The 12,212-nt window shown below is 46.6% G+C and overlaps 1 protein-coding gene across 7 annotated transcripts in view; it reads right to left on the bottom strand.

The window, feature by feature from the left end:
* Positions 1–12,212, bottom strand: part of ITPR1 (inositol 1,4,5-trisphosphate receptor type 1) — a 169,406-nt gene that overhangs the window by 40,896 nt on the left and 116,298 nt on the right. For all 7 annotated transcript variants that reach the window (XM_040569062.1, XM_040569063.1, XM_040569064.1 and 4 more), the window contains 2 exons: positions 3,748–3,928; positions 2,882–3,135 (listed from right to left, as the gene is read on the bottom strand). In XM_040569062.1, coding sequence (XP_040424996.1) covers positions 2,882–3,135; positions 3,748–3,928 — 435 coding nt within the window. The remainder of the gene's footprint in view (positions 1–2,881; positions 3,136–3,747; positions 3,929–12,212) is intronic.

The raw sequence follows: 12,212 nt of genomic DNA, 5'->3' as shown, positions 1-12,212 counted from the left end.
CAATCAAGTACGGCAAGGCATTTTTCACTGAATATTGTGGTCTATATTGGTCTTTAAAAGTTAATTCTCAGACAGGCTTCCTGCCTAAAACATGACAAGCTAGACCTGCTCATTCTCCGCATGCTGTAGTACTGCCCTGCCAGCCAAATCACTGAATCACTATTCTGCAGCAGGCAAAGCTTTACTTCTTTATAACCTACGCTGTGCCTTCAGCGATTAGGAATAGAAACAAACAAACATTAAAAACCAACAGGAAAAGTTATGTCAATTCCTTCTTTTTTGCACAAAACCAGTATTTAGCCTACTGGCTTAGAGCTTTCATCTTAGCACGACTTGCTAGTATATTACTGCAATATTTATCGTATTTTGCAGAGATAAGTCACTCGATAAGAAAAGAATTGAAGCAATAACAATTTCATCTTGATGGGGAGAAGTAAGCGTAGCAATGGAGCTGCGTGTTTAAGTGTGGCTGGGTGGGAGGGCTGGTCCTTGCCTCGTGCACAGGCTGGTCCAGAAGGAAGAAGAGTGGTGCAAAAGGCACGGTATTGCAACTCGGCGAGCCGTTTCAAAGGCTTCTGCCTCACTTAAACACATCCCCTTCCAGGCTCTCACAGAGGCGATTTGCATTTCCCCGCTTTTAGCGGTTGCGAGCAGTCTGATGTTTTGCAACAGCTCGTAAAATGCCTGGTTCGACGGACCTGTAATTGCGCTAATAGAAGTGAAGAGGAATCACCCAAATTTAAACCTCACTTATGTAACCGGGGACGACGTACAGTTTCCAGAATAAAGAACAAGTCTTGTTTATTCCTTTAAGTAGCGAACCCACTGGCGATATTGATAGGGGTTCCGTTATAACCTGCTAGCTGCAGACAGGTTTTGGAGCCCCATACATTCCTACCTCTGCTTCAGTGCTGAAGGAGAAAGGCAAGCATCAAGGCAGGCAAGCAGTAATAAGATTATTTTTGAAAAATTGTTCTTTCTGCTTTTATTTTAACCTTTTTTCTCCCAGAGCTGAACGCAGCTACTAGATGCTCGGGGAATTTAATTGTTCAGGACGGTGAATAGCTCAGGCCAAGTTTTCGCATTGGCTTGAATTCCATTTTGTTCCTATAGCTTTCAGTGCCTAGCCAAAGACAGCAGCAAGAAAGGATCCTGTGCATGCGGTTTGGACTACTGCCACGCAAAACTGGCGTCCTACTTGTCTCCGACATTGCTAACGGCATGAAAATTGTTTGACAAAACAAAGATCAAACAGTTTTCGAAAAAATAGGAGAAAGCCTGGTGTATGTAACCTCAGCACCTATAAAACGTTGGAAGAATTACATGTTCATAGCACAGAAACATTAACATACAGCTTTGATTTCAAATATTGCCAGCAGCAGGGCATTCAAGTTTGGCGGAAGTGATTTGGCAGGTCTGAAAAGCATTCACACAGGGTCTTACAGTTCTGGCATACAGTACAACAATATGCAATCAAGGCAATTATTCCTCCTTTATGAGGGCATTTAGTGCATTGTACTGTGTCTCTCGAGCTCCTCACGTTCAATTCTAGTCCAGCGGCGGTGGTTATGCTGAACGAAAATCATGTTAATTTCAGTCCATTTGCAAGCAAAAATCTTATCTCCTGTGGAGGCATGTGCTAAATCAGATGAGTCTCACTACCGAAATGCTACAGACACATCACAGAACATCACGGACCACTGAAGGTGGCAAAGACCTTTGGGTTCTGCCTAGCCCAATGGCTGCTCAGAGCAGGGGCAGCAACAGGAGGCTTCCCAGGACTGGCCAGTGGGGTTTTTGAGGCCTATTTCTCTACCCTGCATTTCATCAGCTTCTCCAATGATAAATCCAAAACTACTCCCAGTCACCTTCTTGCTCTTATTATCTTTGAAAGTGGCTTCCAGGATTAGTTATTGCATCGTCTTCTCTGGGATCGAGGTGAGCCTGATTAGCCTATGCACAGTTTCTGTCTCCTTCTTGAAGACAGAAGTGACATTTGCTTTCTTCCAGCCCTCAAGAACCTTCCCTGGTCACCATGACTTTTCAAAGACAACCAAGAGCAGCCTCACAGTGACATTAGGCAGCTCCCTCAGCACTCGTGGGTGCGTGCTACCTGGACTTGTGCAATTCCATCTTGTTTGCATGTTTTCTAACCTAATTATTCTCCAGGGAGGCTAAGTCTTTTTAGCTCCAAATTCCCCTGTGGTCTCAGAGACCTGGGGTTTGTGAAGACCAATCTTGCCAGTAAAGACCAAGGCAAAGGTGGCATTGAGCATCTTGGCCTTCTCCATGTCTCTCAGCACCAGGGCCCTCACCCCATTCAGCGGCGAACCCAGGCTCTCTCTAACCTCCTTATGCTGCTGATGCTCACACAGAAACCCTTTCGTCGTCTTCCATGTCCCTTTCCAGATTCAGCTCTAGCTAAGGCTTTCCTAACATCATCCCAGCATGCTCAATTCTGTGCATGCGAACGGGTGTACGGCAGTCACTGAAATGAGCTGTTCACTGAGAAGCAAGCACGTGCTTAAGGGCTGCTGGAACCAAAGTCTCAGCGCTCTCTATTTTCCCACTGCTTTCTTCTTTCCCCTCTCAAAGAGGATCGGTAACTTCACAGCAGAACACCTGCTTGCTTTAGGTGTATGTTTAAAAAAGCCACTTCAAATGGTGATCCCACCGCCTTTTATACACATTGAAAAGACTGCGAGATAACTGGACTTGTATTTGTCCAGCAACAAAAAATACTTTTATTGGATTACCTTAAAGGCCGAAGAAATCAGTCACTTATGTATCCGTATAGAAAGGGAGGGGATTAGAGAGACTGATGTGACAGCAGTGACTACACAAGCTACATGAGCACGCTTGCTTAGCGATCAGACTGTACCTGCAAATCCCGATTGTGGTTTTCACAGAGCAGCTGCAAGAAACGGAGGATGGGTTGCATTATTGAGATCACAGCACTCATCTCCAGCTCATCTTTATTCTTGTCTGCTGCTGGCTGTGCTCCTTCCCCAGCTGAATAATGGTCATCAGAATCAGCTTCCCTCCGGTAAGTGCTGTAAGCCTTTCTTGTAGCTGCAGAGGCCTCCAGTAACTGATCCCGGACTTCCTCTGTAATTTGGGTCATAGGCTCTCTCGCTGAAATACATAAGAACAGAGCGAACTGAATGGAGAGGACCAGAAAATCTATTCACACATTTCCCATTACGGTTCCACAGGCAGGCCGGCTATTCACCAGCAGTTCTTTCTGGTCAGTACGTTTAGTGTCATGTGAGGGTCCCGCGTTTAGAAGGATGTCATGTCATCTCTTCACACCTTTTATGCAAACCACATTAAAGTTACAAATTCCAATATTAATTGGTTAGGGAACACACATCTAGCACTAGCAGGAGTTATAATAAGAGGACCTGCTCTAGAAGAAAATGAGCATTTCTCCACTTTTTGTTAGAGAAGGCACTGACCACAACCTACAGTCCAGGGTCATTACTACGAATCGGATTTGGGCAGCTTGTCACGAGAGACAAGGTGGCAGAGTCTCATCTCAGAAATACTTTTCATCATTTCAACAGTACAATCTCACAAATGGATGAAGAGGGGATGAAGCTCTTGAAATCCCAAGCCAGGGCACCACTGATCTCTGAACTTTGCTCTGTGGGATCAGAGATCAGAGCATTATTGCATCAATTGAAATAAGTTCAAAACAGCGTTTTACTCCCTTGTCACTCTAGAAAGGGAACAACTGGGGATTACCTTTTTTTCTTGTCGGTACATCTCTGTCTGAGTCTTCATCTTTCTTTTTATTTCCTAAGTCACTAGTGTTGACTGTGACAGTAGCCTTGATTTCTTGCTGTGCTACTTTCATGCGATCATAAAAAACCTTAAAGAACTTCTCAGATTTCTTATCTTCTGTTAGTCGGCAGAAGAATGAATGCTACAAGAGAGAGAGGAACAGGACAAATATCTTCATACAGAGGTTTGAATACAGATTATTTCACCTTTCTGCAACGTGTGACATCCTGAAGGACTGGAAAGTTAATTAGTTTTCAGTAAACTGAAACCTAGAAAAATGGAAACTCAAACCTGATTTTTAAGGAAGAAAAAGTGTCTCAGCTATGGTAGCTCCCTTATCAATAACTTCCAAATGTGTTTTTAAAGAAGCAAGTGCAATAAATCATGCTAGCCCTCATACATTTAGGCGGCACACTTTTCTCTCAACAGCAGAATTAATGTAAGTATAACAAATCAAGGTAAGGTAAGGGCAAAGGAATTATCTATAATTTGATTCTCTGTTCAGAAACAAAACAATATGAAAAAATACAGAGGAGAAAGTAGCAGCCTGCCTTCCCAAGCTTGAATCAAAGGGACCATGACTCATAATATGCAGTAGTCGATATTAATCACAGTCCAAAACCGTACAAACAGGGCACATGTAACAAGGGATATTTCGTGCTAAGTTTCCATTGCCCTGTCTGCAGACTTCTTAAAACCCCTTCTAATTCCTACTCCGATATGCCTGTGACAGAAGAGCTCAGAGCACTGACTAGTTTTGAGACGGTTTATTAATGCTCTTCTGCCCATATGCGCACAGAGACAGAAAGTTGACCCCAAAGTTGAAGAGAATACAGATCACGTACAGGTCGAAAAGGAGCCAACACAGTAAGCGATCAGGCAACTCTTGATGAAACCAATACGCTGTTACGTAAATCAGGACCAGAGCTTAAACATGACTGAAGGATGAACTTGTAAGTGGGTCACCTTATGCAGAGCATTATGAAATTAGTTAGCATTCTGCAGTGGCTCACAATCCAACAGCTTTACATGATGAATAGGAATGAAACCCGATTTATGGAAAAAAAAATGAAAAATGGGAATAGTAATCTATCGTGCCTGCTTTTCTGAGAAGCAGAGCACACAAGCCTGTCTCTCGGACGCCTGCCTTTGATCACTCCCAAGCAGTTGCAGTCAGGACACCGCTGAATGACTTTGAAATGCTAAAAAAGTTGCTGCTTTGATTGCAGACAGAGGAGTGCTACTATTTAAAGAAGCTGGTCAATACTCACGTGAGACATCCCTCCCACCTCTGCAATACTTTCTACCTGCCCAAGGCACCTCAGATAAACTTTAAAGAGTTTGTTTGTTCTAGCGATTATCAGAGGATGGAAAGAAGAACCCTGCACGAGCATCGCATGTCTGCAAAGCCACCCACACGGATCCTTTCTCCTGACACCCATTCAAATAGTCAAAGTACCACAGAGCAAAGCAATTAATAACTTCAGGTACCAGGAAACCGATGCAGTAACTTCACCTTCCTTTCCTCTCCATCACCCACTCTGCTCCTAAACAACGCAACCAGAAAGCCCTCTGGCAACAGAAGGTCCCCCTCACACCTTCGCATTCAGCACGCTTGGAGTTAGAGAAGGAGAGCGACTGGTTAGAACCAACAGGGAGTCACCAAATAACAGGGAGCCACCAACTTCTGACCCTGCCGATAGCTGCAAATGAGTAATAGGAAAGAAAAAAAAGCAAAGGAGAAGTTTCAGGACACACACAGTGTTATACTTGTAAATGATATCCACAGGGACAATAAATTCGCGGAGGAAACATGGAGATCCCAGATGTGAAGATGTGTGGAAGCAATCCCGGTCGAGAAGATCTACATGGGAAGCAATAAAGGTTTCACCTGATCTCTCACAAGGGCCAAGCACACTTTCACTAGCAGGCAACACTGGAAGAGATGCACCCTGCCAACAGGCTTAGAACAGCACAGACACCGTTCTGGGTCCTGTGACATGACAAGAGGTGACTTGGGTGCCCAGTTCATTTAATAACATTTGCAGAATTATTCTCTAATCCAGTATTTTATATCAAGAATTCTAACGTTTTCTCTCTAAACAGCCTTTGAATGACAGATTACTTATCCAGGTAATATCTTTATTCTACACTGATCCTTTGGTGTGACCAGAGATGACGGATAGGCTCCTGTCACACTGCAATCCCAACCAAGCGATGCCATAACGTGGTTTCCCTGAGCTGCTGACCCGTAACCAAACCCAGGTTCTCTCTCTCTTACTTGCTGCCTGTAAGCACAAACAGAGGAAGGGTTGGTATCTAAGTTGCATCTTGGAAATTTTACTCTCACGGTATTAAACAAAGCACGTAACAATAATATTTTACAGACAGACCAGCATAAACCATCGGTTCTAGAAAGGGTAACCGCTTTCTGAAAAATACCATGATTTGCAGTTCAAGCCAGTGACTGCCGTCACCTGACTGCACATCTGAAGAGCCTGTACAGGAAGATTTTCCCTGTGATGAACCGGTGGTGAACCATTCTAATGAACCACACTGAAGAAATACCTTGCATGCGAGTAATTGTTACTTGCTGACAGGCTTGATTTTTGTCGTCTTTTCGAGCTTCTTAACTGACTTTCCATTGCACTTCAGAGAAAAAACAAATGAAACAAACGTTTCCAGTAAAGCATTCTTGTGCGTGCTGTGCATACGTTCAATGGTTGTCACAAAACGATTGTTTCGCTTTAGGTCAGGATGCCTAACACCTTCACACATATGAATCAACCACATGCCAGCTATCAAAGACACTGTTCTTTAAGAGGTGCGATCTTGCAAGTTGTGCTCCAACAGGTAATTGGCGGTGCTAACTATGGCAGAAATCCTTAAACTTATTTTCAGATATAGCCTGAAAACAAAAACTGGAAAAATCTCCCTTTTTAACACAAAGTGGAGCAGCCATTCTAGATTGCGGTGTGCCAGGATCCCGGCTTGTACACCATCATGTAGCCACAAGCAAGAGCGCTGGACAAGCAAGTGTGCTGCACTTGGAACACGAGGACCAGCAAAGCTCTACCTGAACACAGTGCTCCAGAAAGGCACTCCTGAAGTACCGCTGATACGGCAGCATTTAACCTCACCTCCTCCTTTGAGGGCTCCCTAGGAAATCCCTGCAAGCCCTGCAGCCAAGTGTTTCGCCTGCGCGACAGAGCGCTGCCCTCACCTGCACCGGGCAGAGCAGCTCACGCTGGCTCCTCCAATTCAGCTGCCAGCAAGCTGGGACTTGCGGCCTCCAGGAAACCGACCGGAGACCAGGGAAGGGAAACGCGGCCCCTTCCACACCTCTACAGTCACTTGGCTATTCCGGCATGAGGTACCTGAGGATGCTGAAAGTGAAGGTATGAGCTAGTTTTGTACTCGAGGAGCTGGCAGGGGACCAGCTCTCTGCTCTGACGGAGCAGTGTACGACTATTTGGTTTCCCTGACACTCATTGCCGCTGAACACGAGACATCACATGGCACAAAGGAGATCATGAGGTTTGTTTTATGAATGCTGGATTCAGCAAGTGCAGCTCCACAAGCGCCCGCACCTCCACGAAACGCAGACGGCTCCAGAGCACATCCACCAGCCGACTGAATGAGCCGAGACTTCTCTGATGCAAGTGTCAGAGATAACGCGACTGCAATTAATTACAGAGCCACAGAATGAGAGAAACTCAGAAAACACGCACACAAAATCCAGAAGCTTCTCACACGCCAGCCCGATCACAGTACGTAAGGGCATCATGCAAAGACTTCTTAAACGCTTTTAAAGACGGAGCGACAGCCACCTACACAACTCATTCAGACCTTCATGGCTTAGCTTTCATCTGGGGCAATGGAAAGGGCTGTGCTGAACTGCACAGAAACACGAGGGGAAAATCTCCTCGCATGAAGGTCTGCAAGCTGTAAGCCCTGCCGGTGGCAGAGGACACACGTTTTTGTGGTGCGCTGTTTCCGTGCCGGCGTGGAGCCCTGGGCAAGCAGCAGTGTGCTGCACCTTTTACAAGCATTCAATATCCTGAGCGTTACCGTGTTTGTTTCAAGGGGATGGAAAGAAGAACCCAGCACAAGCTTCGCTGGTCTGCAACGCCACGTTGAACCCCGATTCCTCCTCCTGACATCCAGCGGTCAGTTAAGCTACCAAAGTAAAGCAACCGATAAAAGCCAGTACCAGGAAACCTGTGCAGTAACTTCTCCGTCCTTCCCTCCATCACCCAACTCTGCTCCTGGAGAAATCCACCCAGAAACCTCTCGTGCAGCAGAAAATCCCCCTTACACCTTTTCAACTCCAGCACACTGCCTTGGAGCTTAAAAAAAAAGGACATTAAGTAAATACCTCCAGCAGCGATTATTTACTGATATATTATGTTTTCTACAGCTTTATTTCACCGGTCTGTGCATTTTGCAGGAGCAAAGCTGAAAGACCAGTGACTGATTTGAGTAGAAAATAAATCAAAGGTGAAGTTTAAATTTCCGTGCGTTGATTAGCTACAGTCCGGGCCACCCCTGAGCACCACCAGCCCGCAGGTCCTGCTCATTAAGCAAACGTGAAGCTGTGTTTAAGTAACACATCTTTTCAAGGAAAACATCGCCTTTCTTTAGAAGGCATCAGAGACGGTGAACTATGTCTCCCTGTAGTGGTTAATAACTGTTAGAAACGCGTGCTTAAGTTCCTCTATGTCACAATTTCCAGTCACTGATTCATTTATTTATTTTTAAAGACTACCTCTCTTCCATGGTTATCTCAGGAGCTTGGCATCTTTTCAGAGCATTTACATGCAATACTAAATGTTTACCTATCTTTTGCTAAACTGAAAAAATATCTGAATATTTTTTCCAATCTTGTTTGTTGGCCTCTTATTCAGGATTCATTAAGTCTTCTGCGATTATTACTTTATTACACCACAGGACTGCTCGATGGGGACGAGCAGCCAGCTGACGGCAGCTTGTTTCTAGCTCTCCCTTCCCAAGGCTCATCCCTCTGCCCATGCGTGCCGCCACCTTCCCCTGGCAGGTTCCTGGCGGCTGGATCTGCCCCCAGGTCACAACCGGCGGCGTTGCAGCCTGCCAGGAGGCCCACCGGCTGGACTGCTGGGCGCCGACCAGCCTGGCCTTCCTCCCCAGCCTCAGTGACTACGGCTGGACTAGACGCGCTGAGTGGTCGCGTTGGGAGAGATATAACTAAAGCTATCAGCAAACGCTGGGTTTTAGATACATCCGTTCAGATGCGTGCTTCTTCCTGAAGGAAGGTTGGCCTGATTTTAGGAAAGCATTTGGCTGCAAAACCCAAGCAGGGCTGGCCGTCATCCCGCAGGGGACGGAGCGTTTTCTGCTCCACACCCTCCGCAGCTCCCGGAGCTGCTTCACACCACGGCCATCGAGCCCTGCCCGAGCATCGCGACCCGTCCCAAAGAACTCCCCAGGAAAACAAATATTTGGTTACAAATAAATACAGGAAAGCCCCAGCAAACACCTCGCACAAATTCAAGCGAGCTGTTGTCATCTCCCTCCCCGTTTCTCTAACGTCAACGAACAGAAAACGTCCTATCAGCCTGGCGAGTCAGGGCTATTTCAGAGAGGAAAGTCCCTCCAGATACGAGAGAAAGATCAGCTCTCTGGCTTGAGTTCAGGACATTTTATTCCAACGCTAAAGAGAAATTACGATGGGGATGTTAACTTGCCTGGGTTACCCGGACAGGCTGCCAGCAAGAACTAATGCGAAACTTCTGTGCTACTTCATGTTTGCGGAACGAGCTTGCCACCCCCATACCATTTCTTACGGCAGGACTACTTCAAAGCAGCCACATTTTAAGAAGAAGGGGAACTGCACCGCTAACACAGGCGCCAAATTAAGCACAAACACCAAGCCTTTATGTTCTGCCTAAACTTATCACGAGGGGTTCCGCTGCAGAATTTAAAACCTAACTTTTCTTTCTCATCCCCTCCCCCTTTATTTATTTATTAATATAAATGACCCCCCCCCCTTTTCCCGAAATCTTCCATACATCCCGGTTCCCTAAGGAGCCATCATTCCTGGGCACGGGTGATGAATATCATTACTCTTGCAGAGCCGAGTGAAATGGCAGCTGAAATAACTCAGGCTGAACATACTTCACAGTTTGAAACAAACCCATAAGGAAAATCTGCCAGAACACCTCAATTGACTGTGTTTTTTCTTTTGTTTTGTTTTGTTTTGCAAACTGTAAAATAAACTTTGTCCTGAAAGCAGAGGGGGACTTCCACTCTATTTTCCACAAGGAAGACAAACTCCCGCTGCCACGGGCATCCACGTGCAAGCCTGCAGGGCTCGCCCTTAGCTGGAGCCTGCTGCAGGGCACGGAGGAGGTTTGCAGCGGGCGAGGAACACGCACAGACCGACCTGAGTATGCTCAGACTGACCCGGGCACACACTCGGCTTTCCCAACAAGCATGAAATGAAAGCAGCGGGAGAATCGCACCACTCGCATAGGGAAGAGCCCTTATGTCCTGTATGTTTTCCTACTGTAACACTCAAAACCCTGATGCAGTCTCGTCCTTTCACAGGGAGGAGTAAAGCCAGGACCAAGCACAGCTCAGCCCCTCACAAACACGGCCCCGACCACGTGCCCTCCGGCCAGCGAGGTGATGCCGGGTGAGCAGAGGGAAGCCAAGGCCCGCTGGAGGAGTTACAGGTAGGAGTGTGACTTCGGTTTGGGGTTTAAATCCCTCCGAGCAGGGAGCAGATGGCTCTCACAGCGTGGGAGACTTGGGGGCCCGACCTGCTTTCAGCACGGAGCCCGATTTGAGTTCCTCCTGCGTGCATGTGCGAGCACGCACCGGCGGGTCACACAGCTAATCTGTGCGAGGCTCCTGTGTGGCAGGAGCACGAATCCCACTTCCTTGGTGAACCAGCGAGCTGTGTGTAGGTGTGAGAAACAAGGAAGTCTGCAGACTCCCCAAAAGAAAAAAAAAAAGTGTAAGATCTTCTTGAGAGACAGAGGAATTAAAGAAAACCATAGCAACAAGTCAGTCCACCTACCCAAACCACCCACCCACCACCAGTTTCATTTGCTGACGCACTTCAAAAACAAGCTGGCTCCTACCAGCTCTGGAAGGTGAGCAAGCCCTGAGAGCTCATTAAATTCCCTCCTCAGCTACTCGTGTGTGCCTGCAGCTAGTGAGCAAGTGGGATATAAATAGAAGTTATATAACATCTCTTTGTTGATTCCTGTGCTTACCAAAAAAAAAATAAAAATGCAGCATGACCTTGTTTTTCTGAATAGCTTGCCTCTGCCTGCTTGTGGAGGACTTTAATCCTGTTAGGGATCATCTTAAAAGTTGGATGTGGACTCCGTGGAGGGGAACAGGGAGAAGGAGCGACTCCCATCCCCACGCAGAGCACCGGGATCGCATCTGAACGCCGAGGGAGAGGCCGCAGGAGAGGTCTGTGGTAACGCCCAACCATGAATGATGTGGTATTCGCAGCTACCGAGACCAGACGAGGAGTAAAGCAGCCGAGCTCTGGTGTAGCACACCTCCTCCTTTCTTGCCTGTATCGCTCAATCGCACACATGGGCGTCTCAGTATCTATGTGGAAAAGCTCCCCTTTGGGTAAAAAGGCTGAAAGATGCTATGACACGGGAGCACTGATGGCCCCCAAATACTTCCAGTAGCATCAGCTGCAACTGAAGTAGGAAGCCTCCAAGTGCTGTCACTTCAGCCTCACTTCACCCACCCTGCTTCCCAACCTCATCCATGCATCCTGCTGCCCCCAGTGAAAATGAAATCATCTTTGTTAAGGGCAGTAATGACTCCTAACAGCTTTTCACTCTCTCGGTGCATTATTACCAGGGCGTGTTTGTTTTCAACACGGTGGTGTCTCACGGCCAGGTGAGATCCTAGCCTTCCCCGTCCTAAATGCATTGAAGCACACGTGAAAGAGACCGTGTGTGCCCAAGGGCTTGCAATCTGCTCACCTGCATGACAATCAGCAATGCATTGGGAGATGGATTTCCTCAGCACTCACTCAATTACTACTGCAAGTTCAACGCCTTGTTTTGAAGGTAACCCTGGGTTCTGGATTTGCTCTGTGCTTCGTCTGGGAGAGCTTGCTCTCGGTCACAGCCCCCAGCTCAGCGTCCTGTTTGATGCAGGTCTTTACTAAGATTTACTTTTTTTGTATATCGTGTTCAGAAGTAACGTACTCAGGATGTCAAAACAATGTTATGGTACAGTTTACCTTGAGAAAGACTTATTAAAATTGTGGAAGACACAGGTGATTACTTAATAGGCACCGACACCTTGCTGGTTTTGCATTAGTTTCCGCAACAGACATTATCGAAGCAATGAAAAAAGATAACAACATCCTATATCAAAAAATTCTGACTGGCTGTTAAAAACAAACA

The sequence above is a fragment of the Cygnus olor genome, chromosome 10, assembly GCF_009769625.2.
Source record: "Cygnus olor isolate bCygOlo1 chromosome 10, bCygOlo1.pri.v2, whole genome shotgun sequence".
NCBI lineage: Eukaryota > Metazoa > Chordata > Aves > Anseriformes > Anatidae > Cygnus > Cygnus olor.
This window is presented reverse-complemented; position numbering and strand designations above follow the sequence as displayed.